This window comes from Argentina silus, assembly GCF_951799395.1.
Source record: "Argentina silus genome assembly, chromosome: 6".
NCBI lineage: Eukaryota > Metazoa > Chordata > Actinopteri > Argentiniformes > Argentinidae > Argentina > Argentina silus.
In genome coordinates, this window is record NC_139660.1 from 2930822 (window position 1) to 2955502 (window position 24681).

A 24681-nucleotide genomic window follows, 5' to 3' on the forward strand; every position below is an offset into this window, starting at 1 on the left:
GTAGAGATTTACAGGAAGGATGAGAGAGAGAGGAGGGATGACATGCAAGATGTGTCGAGGGTCGGAATCGAACCAGGGACCTTGCGATTATGTGGTATGGCGCCCCACACTATTGGGAGTATTGCAACAGGGTTTCTCACCAAACCAATGAAACGATGGGAGAGTCTGGACTTGCGAAATATCTTGGAGCTCAGTGTCTCAAGTCGGACCAGTTTCTATTTGAGACGGGGGTAAAACATGCGCTCGCGGACGCTCGCATCCGGTGTGGATTTAATGATTGAACGCTCGCATGACTTTGGCAAAGGCTCGCGGCCGGTGTGGTTTTAGTGTCAGGCCGAGACCAATTAACTGCACCCTCAGTAAGGGTTTAACGGCCAAACTTTGCCAGGGTGTTAAGACACCGTAACGTCTCCATAACGTCAACCGCAGTTTAACAACTCATGGCGATCAATGCGACATGCATGCGAAACCAGCACGTCTGCGAAGGGCGGCTAGCTTGAAGCAGCATAGTTTTATGCTTCGAGTCTATTTTCCTCGGCAGCGAGAGCGTTGTAGAGGCGTAGATGCAGAGAAATAAGCACATAATATCAAATATACATTCACAAATTATCTCAATCATCCTAAAACTAAGTAGGAAAATTGCACAAATCACCCTGCACACACTGAAAGGTTTGGTATCGCATTTTAGGCTTGTATTAAACAAAGACAAACAGGGTTGGCGTAATTCTTGATGTCATGCACATATAGGCGACTTCAACAAACTGAAATTGCAGATTAGTTGTTGAAGTTTCGAGAATATTTATTTTATTAATAATTATTTTCACGTAGCTTCCCTTTATGAAATATAGCATTTTTTTTTGTTATCAGATCAGTGTTTGTGCCAGCGCATCTCGTTTCGCTCTTGGTGCAACACACTGAAAACGACGTTAACGGAGCTATGACGGTATGCTCTCGTTTCGGCGTTGGTGTAGTTTCGGCGAAAGACTACACATTTACATTTTACATTTATGGCATTTAGCAGACGCCTTTATCCAAAGCAACTTACAACAAATACATTTGTTTTAGTAAGTGAATCATCTGTCCAACGGTCATCATAAGACAAAGTAATCAATGTTCACACCAGGGGCCGTTGGCAGTCGCAATGCTAGAAGACTTTTTTTTTTTTTTTTTTTTTAACTACACAACGTTCACATAATGGACTATACAAACATATGTTCGTATACTATGTATATAATAGAATATACATTTTTCTATAATGACATTTCAGAACGCTTTGATCCTCAGGACATTAACATTGATTATTATATCTCCTTTCAGAACCCTGCACTGTCAAAGAGGACGACATGAAACAACGGAACATTGATTTTGCTTATAGAAGACAAGTTAAAATCTATTCAGAACACGATGATTCTATAGAATTTCGCTGTCTTCAAGGGGACTTTATTGGAGGCATTCACTATCGTCAGCAGTGTAAAGATGGTATCATAGTATTGCCCATATGCGGGTGAGTTTCAGTTGACGGGAACTGATGATCACTGTTAGTGTTGGACAGTTATGTGTAAGAACTCTAAACAGTTCGCACAAATGATTTGCTCCGGAATTGGTATAAACTTGGATTCACTGACTTGTCCGAACTGAAATAAAGGCTTTGACTTAATTAATCGCCTCATCTGCGTCTTCTTGCTATAGTACCGTGTACCTGTATGCTCAGTACTATTGCATGTACTGTGAAAGCTTATTATTCCAAACCAAAACATTTCAAAGTTTGCATACCTATTGTTTTAGAGCCTTTCATGTCACCACCACTTGCTGCAGACACAAAGCTTTTATTTCAAAGGAGCCGAAGTCAGACGTAACTATGACAATTCGTCAAAAGAACGTCTCTTATGGGGATTGTTTGCCAAAATCTTGTTTCCATTTGACTCAGTAAATGGCTCCATGTGTCTGCAAAACATCAATGCATGCATCTAATCAGAGCTAGAACATTCTTACAGCTTTTTAACAGCAGACATATTAAATGCAGAACTAATTCATTAGAATACTTCATTTTATTATGTACAAGCTTAGTATGGTATTCTAAAAGAAAAAGAAAAACAATTATGTACAGAAATCTTTAAAAGTTTTCCCCAAGAGAATACTTGAGAAAATACAAAACAAAAAAAACAAAAAAACTTATTTTTTTACTTTACAGTGCAGTTGCAAAAGCATCTGCCACCATTTGAATTGCTCGAAGAGGGTCCACTACATCTTTCAACTTGTCCTTTCTGAGAACCCAGTCAGGTGCAAATCTGGAAATAAATAAATAAATGGACACAGCTTAAAAAAATGATGGACAACAGTTACTAAAGAAACAAACAGAGTTCACTTAAACTATATATATTTTCTTTTTAAAAACTGTTTTCCCTGATATTCTCCTTAGTCCTTTAAAACAAACTACACACACACACACACTTACTTAGGCCCTGGTTTGGATTTGCGTGGGGTTGCTTGGGCGAGGATGCTTCCATTCATTGATGCACTCATCTTCTGCTTCATCACAGTTCTCTCGGCGTCCATCTTGTGTTTGCGCGCGGTGAGGCGGAAGACGCTACGGATCCTGTCCACAGCCTTGGGGAGCTTCCTGACCTCCTGCGATTCAAATGAAAACAAAATACTTCAGTTGAGAACAGGTACCAGGGTGTTTTTTTTTAAATGCCAGTGCTATTGTTCGGTTTTAGTCGGCAGCGCCGCCATTTCCGACAAATACTGTTATAGATGATTATTGGTAGCACCCACCAGAGCCCTGTGCTGGTCCTGCAGTAGAATGGCCAGGAGGAAACAGGCCTTGGTGAAGATGCTGCCTCCCTTATCTGCTACCTTGTCTCCAGCCTTCTCTCTATAGATCTGCAACAGGTCCAGGAGCGTGTCCACAGAGTTCTCCACAGCATACACAGCCTCAATGGTCTTATTGTACTGATGGGGAGACAGGGGAAAAGGGGAGGACAGCCATGTTGGTCAAGAGGGTTCATGCTTCATCACACAATGCTGTGAAATCAGTGAGTATGGACTTGGATTGACCAAGTCCCCCCATTTAAAAAATAATAATAACAATAATAAAAAATAAAAAAATAATCTACACATTTATCTGGGTGGTTTGTAAACTTTGGTTGAGTGGGTATAATTACCCACATATAATTTCCCAGTGATTTGGTTAGCAGGTTTACCTTGGAGAGGTTGAGGAGGACCTGGATGGAGTATGTGATGACCTCCATACAAGGGACACTCCTGTTGCAGCTGCGTATCAGGGTGAAGATGACCAGGGTGGCACCACTCTCCACCAGCCTTTCACAGCACACCGGGGACAGCCTGGTCGCAGTCTCTGCAGACACCATGACAGTGGGAAAACGTCCTGTTAGCCTATTGGCTCTACCCTGCAATCGGGGTGCATCTCAATAATCTAAAGTGGCTTCCTCGACTCGTTTCCATACATGAGAGACTGTTGTGATATGAGAGAGCGCTGGGGCCTCTTCAGGAGGGTGGAACGTTTACAGGATGTTCAGGTAGAAATGGACTGTTTGAATGTCTCGCGTATAGAATAGAGAGTCATGTCAGCTCTGAGTTTCTTCCCCCACGCCATCAGGATCATCAACGATGACCCCACCAGTGCCCCCCTCAAGTCACTCACTGACATCATAACACATATGCACACTCATAATCATCCATCCGCTGTTTATATTGCTAAAACTGTTCATATTGTTTATACTGTTTATATTTTTTAGTACTTCTATTTTACTTTATTCTATTCTATTTTAAAACTCATTGTATTGTTGCACTACTCTGTGGCACTGTCACTTTTGCATTTCACTGTATACTTGTATGCACGTGACAAATAAAGAATCTTGAATCTTGAAATCTTGAATCTTGAGCTCATGACACCATTCACATGGTAATCTAAAAAGCATACATTTCCCATGATCCCGTTACAGGACCATTGCTAGTTGTCACAGATGACAAAAGGCCTTACCCAGGTTCTTCAGAGCCTCGAGGATGTAGGAGAAGTGCTTGTAGCAGAGGAGGTAGCCTAAGGCCAAGGTGGTCTTGTTACACAGCCTGTCCTCCTCTCGGACGGCCTTGGAGATCTTCCGGAGGCGATGCCTCACGGCCACCACTTTACGACTGTCATTGAGCTCTCGTGAGCGGTGGCCCCTCCACAACGCCTAGAGTGAAAGAGAAGTGTAGCGAGAGAGAGACAGAGACACACACAGAGAGACACATCAATGATTCAACAGTCACTGGTCTCTTACATTCTCATACACACTTCTTTTGGCTGATCTTAAAACAACTGGGTAAGTGTATACCGCTTTCACATATCCACTTTCATCACTGTTAAGGGGGGTGGGTCTAGGCTGGAAGAGAGAAATGCAGCCCCCCCCACCCCCCCCCCCCCCCGATGTATGAGTCCTCAGTACCTGTGCCTTGATGATGCCTTGTTGCACCCTCTGCTCACGTCTCTGGAGGAGGAATCTCTTGGCGGCATGTTGGATCACAGAGGCAGCCTGGTGGCGGTTGGCTAACCACCTCCTAGCTGATCTCTGCACCACCACAACCTTCCTCTTCTCCTCCAGGTACCGCCTCCTCTGTAGCCTCGCTCTCACCCACCTCTGGGAAGGAGAAATGAGAGAGAGAGAGAGAGACAGAAACAGGGAGAGAAAGAGAGAGAGAGACAGAAACAGGGAGAGACAGAGAGAGAGAGAGAGAGAGACAGAAACAGAGAGAGAGAGACAGAGAGAGACAGAAACAGGGAGAGAAAGAGAGAGAGAGAGACAGAAACAGAGAGAGACAGAAACAGAGAGAGAGAGAGAGAGAGAGACAGAAATAGAGAGAGACAGAGAGAGAGAGCAATAACTGACTGGTTGACGTTTGTTGTCCTTAAAAAGAAGAAATGTGTAACAAACCTCTACAGATAATGCACACATGTACAAAAAGTATATGAACAAATGAATAGAATTATACAACTGCCATCCTATTAATTTTTAATGAGGGAACAATGAAATTAAACTATTAAATAGTTGTTGTGTGCAGAGATTATGGTCGATGCGGTCAAATGATCCTGCCATTCCTTCCTGTGTGGAAAAACCCTATTACTAATGATACTGATCTAAGTATAATCTAAAATAAATTCCCTCCTAATGACCTCTTCACCCCCACTACCCCCCTGTACAAGTTTCTCTCCTGTTAATAAAAAGAAATAATTTTTTTTTTTTTTTTAAATCCTTCTTCTAGCATTGTGACTGCCTATGGCCTCTGGTCTGAGCATTGATTAATTTATCTTATGATGACTGATGGATAGATGATTCACTTACTTAACCAAATGTATTTGTTGTAGTAAACTACTACTAAGTAAATGTAAAATATATAGGAGTGGTTGAGTCAGTGTTCTGTACCTGTATGGAGATGACTGAGTGAATCTGCCCCTTGGCAGACTGCAAGGCCCAGTGTGCCCTCAGGGCTCTCTGTATCCTCACGGCACACAGGTTGTGGAACACGGCAGCACAGAACCGCCTCCTCCTCCCCGCGTCAGCCTCTGCTCTCACCTGGAGGTCAGGGAAATACGGTTTACAGCAGCTGTCATTATACACTGAGGAAAGGTTGGCTTGCTTCACAAGGTTTAAGTCTCCGTCTGGTTGTGGAAGAAGTTTCACGTGCAGAAATATAATTTAGGAGTTTGTTTACCTCCTCGTAATTATACCACATAGGATGAACATGTTACCTACAGGAGCTGGGGCTGAACACTGATAAAGTTCAGTTTCCCTTCACTCTGCATGGACTGAACTGATTCTTTATCAACAGTTAAAACAATGTGCTACCTGTCTCCTGGCGATCCAGCCACGGCAGTGTGCTTGTAGAGTAATGGCAGCGTTTCTGAGGCGTATGAAGTTTTCCCTCTCTGCCACGGCTTGCTGCAGAGCCCTTACTCTCCTCTGTAGAACCAGGGCAGCCGTTCTTTGTCTCTGGAACACCCGTCTCTGGGCCCAGCCACGATAAGAGGACTGGATCAGCACTGCAGCCTTCTGCTCCTGGGGGGGGGGGGGGGTTCAGTCGCGCGTTTGTTACCGTGGATAGCTTGGTGGTAGTACTTAATAGTGAAACACGTATTCAAGTTGGTATTCAATGGCTTGATAAACTAAATGAACACATATAACACTGTATAGCAAAAGAAGACGATTCCATACATGTGTATTTTATTTCAATACATTTTCTGAACACTGACAAAGTGAACTGGATGCTGGTGAAGACGGAATAAATACAGCGGAGTAGAAGCCTACATGAGAAATGAAATACCTTGAGCAGGTGGTGCCGAGCTTTACGGCCTCTCCACGATGCTTGAATGTTGACAGCGGCAGCTTTCATACTGAGGAAGCTCTGGCGCTCTACCCTGGCCTTCAGCGTCTCTTTCCTCCTGTGCTGGATGACCAGAACACTACACTGGATCGCTCTGAACCTAAAAGAAAAAAAAGTGGCCGAGTTCACAGTGGGCTTTTTTTTATAATATATATTCAAAACACACATTAGCACAATCCTAAATGAACAAAGAAATGGGTGAAATGTATCTACCAGATGAGAAATCATGTCTAAGATCTAAGGACACACTACTAAATAACCGTGAACTAAATCAGTTCTGACATTACCTGTTGCGAAGGCGCCTGGTCTGTATGCATCTGCGGATCGTCGCTACAGCGCTTCGCCTTGCAATGAAATTTCGACGAGCGACGTTCCCTCGGAACCAGGACTGAATCCTCAGAGCCGCCTGCAGTTCCTTGGCACGTCGTCTGGCGAGGTGATCACGGAACGCTGCCTGAAATTTAAATCAGAAATGAGACTACCTCATGACCTATAAACATATTTATAGGTATATATGGCCAGCGGTGGCCCTGGGCAGGGTTGGGCTCAGCCCACCCAAATGTGCATCTTGCCCAACCAATCAAAAGTTCAGACTTTTTTTTTTTTTTTTTTTCCTGAATTGTTGATATTCCGGGGGCATGTTTGAATGTTTAATCTCATATTTGTATTGCTATCCATAGGCACCGCCGGTCTTGCTACCACCCCACGCCCACCCATACAAAATCAATGGCCCTTCCAAGGTGTTGGTTCTGGCGCCGGGCCTGATAGGTAGTATATCAATATTAGAGGTAGTAGTCTCAACAGCAACACTTTTCTTAATTTACCTGTAGAATAAGAGCAGACTTTTTCATTTCCAGGTATTTTGCCCTCTCTCTCTGGCTAAGGAGATGGGCCCTGTAGTGTTTCTGTATTATGGCAGCCGAGGCCCTCTGTTGCTGGAACTTTCGCTTCTCCACCAGTCCATAGTAAAAGGCCTGTATTTCAAATTACAAATGTAGGATATTATCAGCCTTTAAATTACTAAAAATAATTTGAATTTAATTTATTGACTAAATACACATGATGAGGTTGATTTGATTGAGCAAAAAAAAAAAAAATTCCTACACACCTGAATCGTGACTGCACTTCTCTTGAGCTTCTGATATCGTTTCAGTTGAATGTGTCCACGGACTCTGGCCTGTAACATCCGGACACTTCTCAAGGTCTTGAGATACAGAGATTGCTGCGCTCTCTGGATTTGCAGGCCTCTGTAGTGCCTCTGGAGAGTAACGGCTGCTTTCCGCCACTTCAAGAAGCTTCTCCTTGCTATCCACCTCCTGCAGTGAGACTGCAGCTTCACTGTGCTTGACTGCAGGTTCAAATACCTCCTCCGCTGCATGGACATACGCAGCACTGACTGGACCTTCACCGCTGCACGTTCACGTCTCGCCAGCCTTCTTGCCAGCATTCCACGGATGGCTGACTGCAGTTTTACTGCCGCTTCTCTGGTGGCCAAATAATTATTTCTTTGTCTTTGGGCGACTTTCAGTGACTTGTACCATCTCTGGATTGTAACAGCTGATGCATGCATTTTGTTGTACAGTGCTCTGACCTGGTGCCTTCTAAAGGCAGACTGAATCGCTACAGCGGCAGCCTTTTTCTTCAGGAAGTGGCGTCGCCTGATGCTCATTCTGAGGTATGACTGAATCCTCCTGGCTGCTCGTGTCTGTTTTGCACACTCTCTTGCTTGCTTCCCCCTGAACGACGCCTGGATGCATATCACAGCATTTCTAACCTGCTGGTATCTCTGCATCTGGGAGCTTCTCAGCATCTGAGCTCTGAATCTTTGTTGAAGAACACTTGCAGCCCAGCGCTGCCTTCTGAAAGCTGACTGCTGCTTGTGCCTCCTAAAAGTGGCCTGTATGACACTGGCTGCTCTGTGCATCTTAGCAACGTCCCAGCGAATGCGATGCCCCCTAAAAGCTGCCTGAATGACTATGGCTGAGTCTCTCAGTTTCATGAATCTGTCCCGGTCCTGTTTCCTTTGAAGACATGACCTGTAGTACCTCTGGATGAGGATGGCAGACAACCTCATGGCCTGGAACTTGACCTCCTCTCTGTGCTTTCTGAATGCAGCCTGGATCACAGTGGCAGCTTGATGTTGAAGCCCCATCTGCCTTCTTGCTCTCTGACCTCTATAGGTTGCCTGAAAGAGGACGGTAGCACTGCGCATATGTTGGTAGTACTGCATCTGCTGCTTAGCTGCCAAGGTGGCACGATATCTTTGCTGAACGGCAAGGACCGAGGACTTCAAGGTGATGTACTGTTTGCGCTGGCAGTGGGCCCTATAACATCTCTGGATAACACTGGCAGCCCTGTGTCTTTGTTTGATGCTTTGTCTGGATTTCATGCCACGGAAAGCTGACTGTAACACGATAACAGAATTTCTCATTTGATGGTATCTCTGCATCTGGGAGTTCCTCTCTCTCTGTGCTCTGAATCTTTGTTGAAGAACACTTGCAGCCCAGCGCTGCCTTCTGAAAGCTGACTGCTGCTTGTGCCTCCTAAAAGTGGCCTGTATGACACTGGCTGCTCTGTGCATCTTAGCAACGTCCCAGCGAATGCGATGCCCCCTAAAAGCTGCCTGAATGACTATGGCTGAGTCTCTCAGTTTCATGAATCTGTCCCGGTCCCGTTTCCTTTGAAGACATGACCTGTAGTACCTCTGGATGAGGATGGCAGACAACCTCATGGCCTGGAACTTGACCTCCTCTCTGTGCTTTCTGAATGCAGCCTGGATCACAGTGGCAGCTTGATGTTGAAGCCCCATCTGCCTTCTTGCTCTCTGACCTCTATAGGTTGCCTGAAAGAGGACGGAAGCACTGCGCATATGTTGGTAGTACTGCATCTGCTGCTTAGCTGCCAAGGTGGCACGATATCTTTGCTGAACTGCAAGGACCGAGGACTTCAAGTTGATGTACTGTTTGCGCTGGCAGTGGGCCCTATAACTTCTCTGGATAACACTGGCCGCCTTGAGCATCTCTCTTATACCCTGGCGGGATCTCATGCCACGGAAGGCAGCCTGCAACACGGTGACAGCATTCCTCTTAGTTTTCAGAGCTTGCAGCTCAACACTCATCTTATTGTTGGCTCTGTAACGTGCTTGCATTGAGTTTGCAGCCCACTGTAGCCTCTTGTAATAAGTTCTCCTCAGGTGCTTTCGAACATGAGACTGAATGACAATGGCTGCTGTGTGTTCAGTCTTTAACTGCCGCCTCTCCCTCATCCCTCTATAAGCCGCCTGAAGGTCAATGGCAGCCCTGCGCTTCAACAGGTAGTTTCTCCGGTCTTTTCTTGCAATGGCCACCGCTCTGTGTCTCTGCTGACAGAATAAAGCAGCAGCTTTAACCGATTGGAAGTGTTTCCTATCCCTGAAAGTGATAAACCTCCTCTTGATTACAGTGGCCGCTTCGTGCATCCTAGCAACCTCGAGTCTGGCTTTGTGGCCGCGGTACACAGCCTGAATCACCACAGCTGCAGATTTCATTGCGCCGTAGCGTTGCACCTGTTGATCTCTCAGCCTGTTCGCCCTGCAGTGCTCCTGTATGATGACGGCGGCGCACTTTGTGGCAAGGTACGCAAGTCGTACTTTGACCATTCTGAACTGAGCTTGGATGACAGTGGCAGCACTGTGCCTGTTCCTCAGATCTCTTCTGACTCTGGATCCTCGGTACGCAGCCTGTATCTCCACAGCGGCTTGCCTCAGCTGTCTGTATTTCTGTTGTTGTGACTTGCCCACTAAATAAGCCCGGTAGTGACTCTGGATGATGATAGCTGCACTCTGAAGCAGCACATACCGTCTTTTACAAATGAACGCCCTCACTGCTGACTGAATAACAGTGGCCGCATTGTGTTTGTCCCTCAGCTCTTGCCGTACTCTCATGCCGTGGAATCCAGCCTGCAGAGCAAGAACAGCTTTCTTGACCTGAAGATACTTAATCCGCATTTCCTTCCCTGCCTTGTGAGCCCTGTACTGACGTTGGAACACCAAAGCGGCTGCCCTTCTAGACCTGAACAGTGACTGCAATGCATGCCTCCGGTAGTAAGCTTGAATAACGGTGGCACATTTATGCAGTTCCTCAATCTTCTTCCTTTCAGCCCTCCCTCTCCAGATAGCTTGTATTCTCAGCACAGAACATTTGAGGGCCACATACTCCTGCCTTGATTTCTCTCCCAGTAACTTGGCTCTGTATTGTTGTTGGACAGCGATTGTTGCTTTTTTCAAAGATAAGAACCTCCTGTGGGCGACAAACATCCTGAAGCCTGCCTGAATCACTGACGCTGCCTGGTGCTGTTCTTTCATTAGCTTCCGAGCCACTTGTCCACGATACATTGCCTGTGTGGTAATAACAGCACTTCTTATCTTCAGAAACCGTTGCCTCTCCGTGTCTCTTTGCAAAGAGGCCCTGAACCAATGCTGAATAACGACCGAAGCTAGTCTCATCTTCACAATCTGTTTTCTGACTGCGCTCGCCCTGAAAGCACTTTGGATGACAATGGCAGAGCGCTGCTGCAGTTTCAATCTCTGAAAGTTGCACCTCTGTGCACGGCCTCTGTACCACGCCTGAATGAGAATGGTGCTCCGACAGACATCCGCGTAGTGTTTCTGACACCTGTGCATTCTGTACCAAGACTGGATCTTCAGGGCAGCTGTGGCCCTCCTGGCAATTTTTTCATGGTGCCATTTGTGAAATGCAGTTTGTATCACTGTGGCAGCATGGTTCTCTCTCTGCAAACGCAGGGTCTTCCATCTCTGATAGCTTCTTTGAATTTTGACAGCTGCAGATCTCAGCGAGAGATAATGTTCTCGCTCTATTCTTGCCAGAGTCCAAGCTCTCGCACGCCTCTGAACCACAGTTGCAGCCCACTGGATCCTTCTGTACGCAGAGACTGCCCTCTTCATACGCCAGTGAGCTTGGATAGCAACAACGTGCCATCTTAAACTCTGGTAGTTCTTCATGGCAACATACATCCTCCATTCTGCCTGTATGATTAAAAGCAGAGTGGTGAGTGCAATGTGCTTAGACTGCAGTTAGTAGCAATCAAATAATTTGAGTACATGTAAAGACACTGAATCACATCAGGTATACATGCATCTAAAAGATTACGGGCCACTTAGCATATTGGAGGGTGGGGGACCACCCACATTTGAAATCATTGAACAGACATACTTGGATGGCAGTTGCTGCAGTGTCTTGACGAGCCCTGAGTTTCGCCTGTGTCATCAGTCTCAGCATGTTCCGCGCTGAGTAGCCCCGCCAGGCTGTCTGGATGTTGACGGCAGCAGCGTTCTGCCTCTCTGCCCTCCGCCTCTGGAGAAAGTTCCTGACCAGCACCTGAATCTTTGCTGCGGCCACGTTCCTTTCCTATGAAAGGACCAAGCATTGGATTGCTCAAACGTATGGATGGAGTTGTGGATAGAGCTAGCCTGAAATGAGCATCCAGTGCTCCATGTTTCATCACGTTGCAATAAAACACACCTGGAAAAGTTCCAAATCCTTCTTCAGCCTGTACATCCTCCATGCTCCCTGGATGACCCGGGCCGCTCGCGTCTCATTGCGAAGGTCCAAGAGACGAGCGCACAGGAACGACAGGTAACACGTCACAACCTAGACCAGGTACGTAAACATAAAAGGGGGCAATTAGTACAAAAACAACCTAGACCAGGTACGTAAACATAAAAGGGGGCAATTAGTACAAAAACAACCTAGACCAGGTACGTAAACATAAAAGGGGGCAATTAGTACAAAAACAACCTAGACCAGGTACGTAAACATAAAAGGGGGCAATTAGTACAAAAACAACCTAGACCAGGTACATAAATATAAAAGGGGGCAATGAGCAAGAAGAGTACAAAAACATGCTGGTATTTACAACTGAGAGACTGGGAAATAGAGGACAGAGTGTGCCGCCGAACACTGGTGTTTGAGGAATTACAAAATTCACATTGAGTGTGCTGTTGAAAATCCTACTGAGCCGTTTCCCTACAGACAAAAAAACTAAAAACGTCTCACCTTCTCATTGGGGATTGTGTTTGACATGTCAGCTGGGTTTATCATGGCAGGAACGCCCCCAAGGAATGACACGGCGGTGTTGACCAGCCTGAAATTACTCTTCTCATTCTCCAAAAGCTCTTTGAATTCCATTGATGATGATTCTGGGCCTTTTTACAAAAGCAAAGAAACAGCACATCATCCACCGTTTTTGTAGTTAATTTCAAACCACTAAAACAAATGCTGTGTGTGTGTGTGTGTGTGTGTGTGTGTGTGTGTGTGTGTGTGTGTGTGTGTGTATAAAATAATAAATATCTTGTCTTTATTGGTCTGAAAAAAAGATTCAAATCACAGCCTGAGCTCACTGGTAAAATAATAAATTAAAAATGTACATCCTAATATCTAAAAATCACCGTGTTGCATTGTGGTCCAGGCATCAAAAGAGTTGTCGGAGTCGCTTGATGAGCAGTTGAGCTCGACTCTGCCTCTCTGGGAGCACTCTTCAGTCTGAGTGGTGCTCTGACTGACTCTCTCCATTGGCAGGTGGCTGGGGTGGTAATGGTGGATAAGGCAGCACAGGGCCCGGCCGTCCGAGAACGACACGGTGAAGTTCTCAACCTGCAAAGACACACAACAGAGAATACATACACTCTGTTTTCTATTTCAAATGTGTGAGGTGTGGCTGGCATACATTTTTATATTTATTTAACTGTTATTTATACAGGGGAAACACACTGAGATCCAGGCCTCTTTTGCGGGTGCACCCTGTCCACAATATTTACACAATAATTAAACAACACATAGAAAATACAACACAGTTCATTACATCATATAAAAACACAATATTTGAAGAAACAGGTCCTCAATTAACACCCTAAATTGCCCAAGCGGCACCAGACAAAGGCAAAGACTGTTTATTGGCCATGCAATTAATTCTCAATTGTTGGAATGTGGTAATTTTTGCAAAAACACGCAACTGAATTTTTTTCTGCAGTTCCTGCAGTTAGGTGCACCATAACTACATCCACTCACAACACAGAAACATTTCCTTTCTTTTGAGTATACCTGCATTTAATAAAAATAATAAAAAAATAAATAAAAAAAACATCTTTGAAAAAGGTAACCGACTCACCTTCAGGTGGTAGAACTCGCAGACCGCATTGACCCAGTCCATCAGCAGGGTGATCTTCGGGCCACTACTGTGTTCCACTGGAGTCTTTGATTTAGTGGTCTTCTGCGGTATACCTCTGTCAGCCCTCAGTGACGCCAGTTTCTGTTTTGTTCGCCAGGAGCGTTTGAGGAAGCCAATCTCCTCTCTCAGCTGATCCTCATCCAACAGCACCTCCACCTGGTCAGAGGGGTAAACTACACTGAAAAGGGCTGCATGCTAAACAGGGGAGTTTTTATGTACCGGTGATGTTCAGGTTAGCAAGGGGAGGTGGCTTGCTGATCTTATACCTCATCTGTACTTACTCACAACTTCTATCAGGAGGGTAGGGGGAGTCATGAAACATACCTGGAAGGCAAAGATGATTTTCCAAAGAAGGCTCAATGTTTTCTCCCTGTGTCCATCCACGATATCTCTGGAATCAATCATAGCGCCTGGAAGAGATAGGCACTACTGTTAAGACCGTGAGCTGCTCAGGACCAGCGAGAGCAGCAATGTTCTTGTCCATGCCCTTTGACATGCCCTTCCAACAGGACAGTTTGAATTACCATGCTCATCCTTGAGGTCAACACCTCTGGCTTTCAGCACCCGCAGGGCGATGTCCACGTTGTGGACCTTCTGGAGACGGCTGATGGCGGGCACCCTTAACTTGTGTGAGAGGCTCCAGTCCTGGATAAACAGCTCCATCACACGCCTGAGTCAACACACAAAAAAAACATAGGTCATGGGGATACAGTGAAGGTAATAACAGTTTGTGCTTCAGCAATAAGAAAGATAAATATACATATTTCCCTAAAATAAAAAAATAAAACATTTCTGTCCTGTCCTAAATAATCGTCACGTAAATGTGACTTACACTAGACGGAGTCCGCATTTCAAGTCAACCGCCAGGTTTTTCACCGCAAAATTGAACTCATCCAGTGGCATCTGCTCATGAGACACGGTTAAGCCCAGGTATCCAAGGTGACGGGGCAGAATTCCCTCTCCACTCAGAAAGTCCCGGGAAAACGCAAGCAGTAGATCCTTGCTGGTCTGTAAAATAGAACACAGAGGGGAAATTAGGGAGGGGAGGCATTGAATCTTTGTGTGTTCCAGACACACAGAGGTGTCTGGAACATTTATAAAAAATTTAAAAAAAACTAGGGAAAATTACTGAAGCAGACTGTCTTGATGACAAGTGTATAATTGAGGCTGTGGGAGCTCCTCTCCTACCTTGAATTCTGCATCCATGCAGAACAAACAGGGGTCGTGCTCAATCATCCTGGACTCTTTGGCCTTGTCCAGAAAGCACACCAGCAGGAGCAGCTTCTTCAGAGTGAAACGAGACAGGGCCTCCTCGTGGCCTGTCCACAGGTGAATAAGCAATAACAGAAGTCATTAGCACAGCATACAGGGTGCAGTTCACTTGTCACTTTATTGTACTTATTATTACTTATTATTGAATTGTTGATTGTTGCCGACTGTTGTTGTTGAGTGTGGAGCAAGACCCCAAAGCATTTCACCATGTCACTTACAACTGTATGCGATACATGTGAGACATAAGATTTGATTCGATTTCAGGAGTGACTCAGACATTAGAAAGCACTTACATGGGTAAATGTAAGTGGAGGGGCAATATATATTATTATATAGTATATACATACACAGTACCAGTCAAAAGTGGTACATTGTGACATTGTAGCAGGCGGCTCTGTGCATTACCGTCTTTGTACAGGTTGGGTACTTTGGCGTGTCTGAACTCCGCGGCGATGTCAGGGTTCCAGAGCAAACGCCTCAGAATGAACATGGCAAGACCCATGACGTCACTGTTGCTCTCCAGTGAAATCATCTCCCCATAGATAGTCTGGAAAATTAAACCATGAGTATTAAACACGCACTATAGATATGGGGGAACAACGTGTTGGTGTGTGTGTGTTTCTGTGTGTGTGTGTGTGAGTGTGTGTGTGTGCGCGGTGGGATATCAATTCATATAAAATACCTCAAGTCCGATCCTCAACCAAAGGGGGTTGTAGGAGAGAAGCCAATTCAGAACCTTTTGCCGTTCCCCTGTGAAACAAGACACGAATTAAAACCCTACACATGACCTCATCACAAAACACACAAACGCTCAAAATATCTCAAATCTCCTCATACAGTTCTGATGCCATCCAGCATACACACACCAATGTCCTTCCAAAGATGGCGGTCCTTGCGAACCAACAGCCTCCTGGCTTCCACCTCCAGCTCCAGCCTCTGTATGGCTTTGACCACGGCCTCCGAGGTGAAGAGCTGGCAGGCCGAACGACGAAGCCGGTTGAGGCGCCGCCGAGCCGTGTACGTACTGAAGGACATCTCCTCTTTGGTGGGAGCATTAGGGACACTGAACTTGTCATCACTGCCCATTGCCAAGGACACAGCGTTCACTACAAACACAAAAACAGGAGGGTTATAAAGCGACTTTGTGTGTCAGATTTGTTTTCCTTTTTTTTTCCCTTTTTTTTTTTTTAAAGCTAAACACATTACACAGAAGAAAAAAACAATCTTTATTTTACTAGTCTAAACTAGATGTCCTTATATGAAGACGATGAATTTGCCACTGAGCGTGTGTCTGACATTTCCATTACATACACGGCATTTATTTATCGAAAGCGACTTACAACAAATACATTTGTTTAAAGTAAGTGAATCATCTGTCCATCAGTCATCATAAGATAAAGTAATCAATGCTCAGACCAGGGGCCATTGGCAGTCACGATGCTAGTCTACAGAAACTGACTCGTCTACAGAAAGACAAGTCAGTGAATAAGTTCAGCCTTCCCTCCCCGAGAGCTCTAGCACACAAAGACAACAGAGCATGTCGAAATGAGGCTCTAGTCTCGGGACAGAAAGTTAATCTTGGCCTCTTCATGTTTAGCAAACATGACACGATTCTACAGATTAGTAAAGGACCAATCAAATGTGATCAGAGAGTGCTGAAGGCAGTGAAGCAGACACACGGGCATTACCTTTAGTGACCTCGGTGTTGACCTTGAAGTCATCTGGGGTGAGGACGTAGTTCAACCACCAGGTGAATCCTCTCTCCTGCTTGTCGATCCAACGCTCATCGTAGAACATGTTTTTGGCAGCAAAAGGCATTGGGTGCCTCGGGATGGCTACAAATTATAAAATCAAGACCTCTACGTTACATTGGTTATGATGCAGCTTCATATGCCAGTAGAAAGAGGCAACGGTAAACATCAAGGGAAAAAACACGACCGACACTAGATACACAACACATCACAAACAGTACCTGTTTGTGCAGGCTTGGTAAAGACCAGCTTGGACTGTGCCACTGGTACAACCTTCGCTGTCTTCACAGATGAGGCACGATAGGACTTCAAAGAACGTGCACCTGTGATCATAGCAGAGAAAATATTAAAGAGTAATGCAAAACCATTTTTAAATAGCATTTAAACACCAAACACGAGAGCTGGGCTAATCACCAGTACAATAGCATTGTGTAAATGATTTTAGACATACAACTATTGTATTCATGTGTGAAAAATAAATGGCATAAGGATTTAACGAAGCAAATATTAAAGCATTTTAAAACATGTCGGTAAACTTTACATACTGCACGGGGTGGGTCTTAAACTTGGCTTAAGGGCTGGGGCCACAGACTTTGCGGCTTTGATGGATGAGGCAGAACTAGTATGGACTGAACCTGAAAAACAAAATACATGCAGATCTCAGGAAATTATTATTCAATTAAAAGATATTTTGGGATTTCACATTTAATTGTAAAGAGCAGTATACAACAACGTCTGTTATATTATAAAGGGAAAGGGACTCGATTTCAATTGCTATGAAACCAATACTTCACATCAGAGTTCAGAGTATTGTTCAGTGAAACTATCCTCTAACTCACCTGCTGTTCTTAGCTGCTGCCTTTGTGGGGCAGTGTTCCTCCTCTCTTGAGCTGCTCTCTTGGGTTCTTTCACAGCAGTTGTCACCCTACTCCTTTTCACATGGACCATTTTCTCAGCATCCTTCAAAAACTCATCGCTCTTCCTCTTCTTGTTTTGCACCACCATGTCAAACTGGCTCTGGCTAAAGACAGGAAACATGTCTGGCTCGATGGGCAGAGGTGCAGATGCAGACTCATGTTGAACAGCTCCCAGAGAGTGGCCATACACTCCCAGGGACCGGGGTTCGCCATCGCCGTGGGTGGAGTGAACCATGGGCAGAGGAAAAACGGTCGAGAAGGTGACAGGAGCTGGGCGATTATCCAACGCAGTAAAGCCAAATGAGTTTAACTCCAGGTCCCGCTGCCTGAACTCAAACGGGGAGGCGGCCAACTTGGAATCGTGGTGTGCGCCTGTGCTTACAGTGGAGTCGATAACAGGGAGGCCTGGGGTACCTGGACTTGATTCAGAATGGCTGCTGCCGCCATCTGTTAACTCGAGCGTTTTCTCCAGGAGACGCCGCCTTGAGGTTTTTATTTTTCTTGTCCCTGGGCTACTCTCCACCTGGACAGGTGCTGGAGCTGCTTTGGTCTTGGTCACTGTGGCAGAGGTAAAAGGAATCTTCTTGGCCTTAGGAGCAACGTCTTCAACCTGTACTTTAACAGTAACGCATTCAACACTGACTGTAGCAGGTTTTGGTTTAATGAAGAAGGTCAGTCTGGGCTGTGTAGATTCTGACTCTAAGGGGCTACCAGGCAGTGCTTTGAACACAGCAGCTGCGCTACAACCTGGTTCTTCACTCACTGACTCCAAGGAGTCAGAGAAATCAAAGCTTGAGCATGCGTTTGGAGGGCTTGTACCAACAACAAGAGGAAGATCAGACTCAATCAAGGCCAGAGCATCTCTTACAGACAAAACCGGAGTCCCGGGTATCACTGCGATGCTTACGTCGGGCACAGCATTGGCAATGACAGGGACAGGACTTTGTATTGACTGGATGCGAGGCATCAGGTTTTTAAGCCTATCTGGAGTGGCCACAGGTGAGAGTGTCCTGTTCAGCACTCTGGTGAGGTCCCTGCATTCAGGTGTCCCTACTGATCCACAGAGGCTAGCTGCTGCAGGTGAGGCATAGTTAATATTGGACTGATCCAAAAGCGGCTGAGACCTCTGTCTTTGGACAGGTGTACAATTCCTCTGCTGGTCAGAGTGCTCCGAGTGAAAATCAACAGTTCTAGACCTATTGAGTGATCTCTCCCTGACCGCCACCCCATCATTGAGTGAGGCGAGCGGACTCCGAACCTTTTCCCGCTTGTATTGTGGTTGTCGTGATACACGAAAGGTCTTGTTGGCTGCCTTTTGCAGTGTGGAGTCTGTCTTCTTGCTCCTGGGAGGAGCTGAAAGATCAGCTGCCTTCTTGCCTTTGATGGAATCCCATAGACTCCTCTAAAAAAACAAGGTGACAAACAACATGAAGTGCAAATAGCCCACAAAGAGTGATGATACTATATATAACCTTAAAAGTTGATATGTTTGAGAAACAAAAAATATGTTGAGTTGCTTATTTGAAAACAATGTTACCTTTTTCTTTTTAGGTGCATCTGCTCTCCCAAGCAAAATCGCTTGATGTTTAACCACCCCATTTGCAAAGAAAATGATCAACTCTCGAACACCACCTTCTTCAACTGGAGTCCAAGTAATTGTCAAACTTAAACAATCACCAGGCTGCAGAAAAAAAAGGAAAGTTAGATGTCTGGCAAGGAACTACACTCAAATTAGGTTTGTTTTCCAGGCAGCCAATGTGGCCTCTAGACCTAGAATGTGGCCTGTATAATTAACTTAACGCTTAAAGCATTTTGTATACTGAATATATGCAATGCACGTCATGTGATATAAGTATGTACCATGTGAGCAAACCATTTTAGCTAGCTAGCTTCAACCCTCAAGTCAAAGATTCAGAACGTCACTAGCTAGCTACCTTTAGCTACGTAGTTAGAAACAGCTACTCGTTAACATTGAATAGATTATATTATATTAGATTCAACTTTATTGTCATTGCACAGAGTACAAGTACTGAGACAACGAAATGCAGTTCGGCATCTAACCAGATAGTGCAAAAGACATGAAATCGTAGACAGGGCATGGTATTACAGTTTTAGGTATTACAGTTTTAGGTATTACAGTTTTAGGTATTACAGTTTTAGGTATTACGGTATACGGTATTACAGTGAGTATAAATAACTGAATATAATAAGTGAATATACATGAGATGAATATCAATATGATATGTACAGTTGATAACATTGGCAAGTCTCCTAAAAACTGTAACAGGACAGATGGTAAAAAGCAGATCTGTCTCTTAGGCTTACCTGTACTGTGAATCTGGTTTGATCCACAGAAAATCCCTTTGTCGATGCAATCTTGGTTATTGTCACCTCTGCTGTGGCATCTTGAGTGGGATTCTCAATGCGCAGAAGGGATGATTTGGAAGATCCCAACTTTACAGTTCCAAAACTTACAAACGGAGCCTTTGAAAACTGAACTAAACTCAAAACTGGTAGCGAGCTATTGTTTTCTTTATTGTTGTCAATACAAATATCTTCTTTCTTCATTGGACTGAAATCCAGGAAACCCCCTGTCGCTGATAACTGTGCCATAATTTGACTAATACCGGTACATTAATATCATTTCTGAAGGTAAAACCATGCCCCCGCCGCCCTTAAAAAAAAGATAAAAGCTTGCTTTTAGTAGAACGATTTCGCCTGTTGCTTTAGGGTTAGTAGCTAACTAGCTAACTGAACTGACTGACCGACAGAAACACGTTTTCGCTGATTTTCCAAACGCGGACGATAGAAACACCCAGACAGATCATTTTGAATTTAGCCTCAGTTTGCTAGCCTATCAAAGCGTAGGTTGGGACCTTAATGATCCAATCGCTGCGAGATAAACAAAGAGCAGCCTATCGGAGATCCCCAACGTGTTTAAACTGACTTAGGCCACACCTCTGAAAGCCAGTGCTGTGAGTTTGAAGGTGGGCGGGGTTTCCACGGCTAACCGTAACAATGTAGCAGTATGAAAGTTGGCCCAAAAGTAAAATGTAAAAAAAAAAAAAAAAAAAAAAACGGTTGTAAAAAAAACAACACAAACTACCACAAACAGTACATGAGCATTTACTGTCAAACCAGTTCAGTTGTGGCAGAATTCTTCCCCCTGCCCGCCCCTAAAGACTATTTTGCATGGGCTTTTACAATGAATGCCACAGATTGATCAGACTGTATGCCTTGATAGTATACCTTGATTACTATAGCTATAAGTAGGCTATAATATACATTATACGTATCAGTTATTGCACAGTAATAACTCTAGTTATCTAGTTATAGTTATCATCGGCTGCAACCTGCCGTCTGCCGCCTGTTCCACTCCAGGACCAGTAAGAGAGCAGGAAAGATCATCGCTGATCCTTCCCACCCTGGTCACCACCTCTTCCAAAGACCTCCATCCGGCAAAAGGTTCCGGTCGATCAAGACCAAAACCTCGCGCCCCCTGAACAGTTTCCACTTCCACCCCCACCCCATCCTTTCACACACACACACACACACACACACACACACACACACACACACACACACACACACAGTGTAATCTATATTATTTATATTTATTCTATTTTATAGTGTACCTGCCCCGTACCCATTTCACAGCCTCTAGCCTCATTGCCTCTTAGCCTCACACAGCCTACATAACTTATTGTTCTATTTTGTAAAATTATTTTTGGTATTTGTTAATATTTTGCTATTTTGTACATTTTTTACTAATATTTTGCTTATATATTGTTATTTTTCTGTCCTATGCACCAACCTTACCAAGTCAATTTCCTGACTTTGCCAAATAAAATAATTCTGATTCTGATTCTGATTCTGATTCATGCAACATGCAACATTTCTCATTACAAATTGTTGGTTGCATGCATATCTTGCAAAAAATATGTATTATGTGCAACTTTCTAACTACACTGCTCAGAGCTATTCAAGCATCATCTTCCCAATAGTTTAATGCTTAAACAGAGCCTCAGTTTATTCCGATGATTTGTTGGTTTATACAGTCTCAAACCATTCTGTAAGCTATTAAATGTGTGCACTTGTTTTTATTTATTTAAATGGTAGTCTGACTATAACCAAGAACCTTTATCCCCACATAGGCCTACATGCTATCCGACTAACTGGTGTTATATGAACACCAATCCGATTCCCAGAGGTCTTTTTATAGCGTTCACGTTTGATCATCTGAAGGGCTGGAGACGAGCCTATCGGTGCGCGGGAGGAGCGCGCATCTGTTGAGAGCGCTGGGGGTACGCTCTGTGGTTGACAACACGGGACACGGCATCTGTGGAGGAGAGATAGCCCTATCGACATGCTTCATACGAGCAGGATGATTTCTCATCACGAATATGGATTTATTGTGTTATATTAGGTTTAAATTCTTTATATGCGCCCTCTTCACCTCAGCACTGATCACAGTGACAGATGGTAAGTGTTTTTTTTTTTAAATATATCTTTTCGGTGTTTTTACAGATGAAAACTGTTGAATTTCCATGCTGCTGTTTTTATTTTTTATTTTGAATAGATATTTAAATGTTAATCATTATCATCATCATCATCATCATCATCATCATCATCATCACGCTTTTAAATCTCAAACTTGAGACGCAACATCTGTAGCTTGACATCTCTTGTCTATCTACTCAATTGTATATCTTGTAAACAGATATGTAAAAGCTTATGTAATCCATTGTGGGATCTAACTGATATTGATTTGACAATGTTTATCATGATCCCTGTAGGATACACAATGTTTTATGACTGTTACAAATGTTGTTATTGTCCATTCAAAACTCTCAGCAAGTCCTACGATCAGACCCCTTATTTCCAAACCTTTCCATCTCAGCCATCCACTGTCATTATAGGGCTGCAGAGATCACAATAAAAATGTTCTTAAAACACTGTGGTCATGGCATTAGAATTGTATTTCAACAGATTAAGTACTGTCCTTTCAGATGCAAGCCAAATGCTGCCCCATACACTGAAGGGTAATATTACCAGTACCCCATGGACACTTGTAACAGGGGCATTCACTATATGTTTTTTTTCTATCAGAACCCTGAGGCTGTTTGTTACAAATATCATTGTCGGATGTGTCAGTTGTTTATGTCCAGAAATAGTAATTTAGCCTGTACTCTAACTGATGTCTTGAATTTCAATTGGAAGATTATGTGATGACATCATTGCTATCTCTGTGTTCATTCCACATTTTGTAAGGGCCACTGAATCTTAAGAAGAAGACAAAGACAGACTCAACAATGGGGTGCAACGTAAGCCCCCATAGGGGGCAGGGTGGGTGGGTGGGTGGGTGGGGGGGGGGGGTGATGCAGATACATCTCCTGTGACTCTTCTAACATGTTTGTGTTGTGTTATCACCCCTGAAACACCCAGACACCCTGGCCAGAGTAAGCATCAGTCAGTGTGTTGTAGACATGTCAGATCCCTACACGTGTGCTGGAGGAGCCTTTCTACAGAGATATCACTGAACAAAGAGCTATACTCTCAATTAGCATATGAAAAAGACCTTACATGCTGTGGGAGGGGATGTTTGGTTGGTCGGCACCACAATTAGACAACAGGCTCAGTTTCCTATCTCAGGGTACCGGCTTCTGGGAAAATCTGTCAGCTATAGCGTTTGCTCGGCACTGCAAGCCGTAAACCAGCAGACCATTCTTGCTATTCACTCTAACACTGTGGATGGTGTCTGGTGTTGTTCAACTGTTCATGAAGATATGAAATACGTTTTATTTAACATTAAAGCTCTGTGTGTGTGTGTGTGTGTGTGTGTGTGTGTGTGTGTGTGTGTGTGTGTGTGTGTGTGTGTCAGCTGATATTCCATAATAGTGGACATATGGCCAGACCACCAGTGACACCCAAGACCACCCCCCCCCCCCCACACACACACACGAATCCCACACCAGGGTCACGCTGAGATGAGGTCTAGACACTCATAAGCTGCTCTTGTGAAAATCAGGAGGCTCTCCGTGAAATTGATTGACCTCCACAAATGATACATGGGTGGGGGGAAGAGAATGAGTCATTTGTGGCTCAGTGATAATTGTGATTGCACCACAACCACTTTGAAGTCCTTGATTGGCCTGATTTAGCTCCAATGAAAGACGATCGATCACCTGTTAGATATTTTACTGAAACATCTCTGTTCACCCTGGGAATGAATCTAACTTCAAAACGCAGTGGAAATCAAAGTCACACACTCCTCTTTCAATGCAGTGCATGTACTCCACCAACGTTTCACCTCAGCAGCCTTCTTCAGTAGTACTTTACATCTAGTACTTTACACCTAGTACTTTACATCTAGTACTTTACACCTAGTACTTTACACCTAGTACTTTACACCTAGTACTTTACATCTAGTACTTTACACCTTGACATATGGGATGTTCAGTTGTTATACAGCATACAGTACGCTACTCTCATACCTGTCACCTGAGAATAAGAGTGTAATAGAGTCCCATAAAGCCTAAACCTTCATACAAGCCTCATACTGTCAAATACCATTTAAATCACATTTTACATTTACATTACATTTATGGCATTTAGCAGACGCCTTTATCCAAAGCGACTTACAACAAATACATTTGTTTAAGTAAGTGAATCATCTATCCATCAGTCATCATAAGATAAAGTAATCAATGCTCGGACCAGGGGCCATTGGCAGTCACATTGCTAGAAGAAGGAATTTATTGATTTATTTTTATTGATTTATTTTGTTAACAGGAGAGAAACTTGTACAGGGGGGTAGTGGGGGTGAAGAGGTCATCAGGAGGGATCGTTAAGATGTAGCCTGAAGAGATGGGTCTTCAGTCTACGGCGGACGATTGGTAGCGATTTTACTTGTCATGTATATCACATACAGTTGTAATTGACATAGTGAAATTCCAAAGCATTTCACCATGTCAATCCCACAGGTATACGACACACGTGACAAATATAAATGGATTTGATTTGATTTGATTTGATTTGACACAAAGCACACGTACCGCATGACAATTCCTTTACGGTTTATTGTCACATCACAGCTAAAGAACCGGGATGTACCAAAATGGAAAACAGGTGTTCTC

General features: G+C 44.2%; 1 protein-coding gene across 1 annotated transcript; it reads right to left on the reverse strand.

The window, feature by feature from the left end:
- Window positions 1-1792: 1792 nt before the first annotated feature.
- Window positions 1793-20158, reverse strand: aspm (assembly factor for spindle microtubules; the record flags this gene model as incomplete). Its single annotated transcript, XM_083671526.1, has 31 exons — window positions 1793-1944; window positions 2190-2288; window positions 2456-2628; window positions 2776-2952; window positions 3204-3358; window positions 4004-4196; window positions 4449-4640; window positions 5424-5573; window positions 5847-6056; window positions 6322-6481; window positions 6669-6835; window positions 7206-7355; window positions 7490-11404; window positions 11592-11786; window positions 11901-12029; window positions 12435-12583; window positions 12827-13031; window positions 13546-13761; window positions 13930-14015; window positions 14130-14275; window positions 14438-14613; window positions 14794-14924; window positions 15283-15424; window positions 15560-15627; window positions 15744-15983; window positions 16566-16712; window positions 16850-16951; window positions 17174-17263; window positions 17468-18947; window positions 19083-19226; window positions 19871-20158. The coding sequence occupies 31 exons, from the start codon at window positions 20156-20158 to the stop codon at window positions 1857-1859; spliced, it is 9963 nt and encodes a 3320-aa protein (XP_083527652.1). The 3' UTR covers window positions 1793-1856.
- Window positions 20159-24681: the final 4523 nt, after the last annotated feature.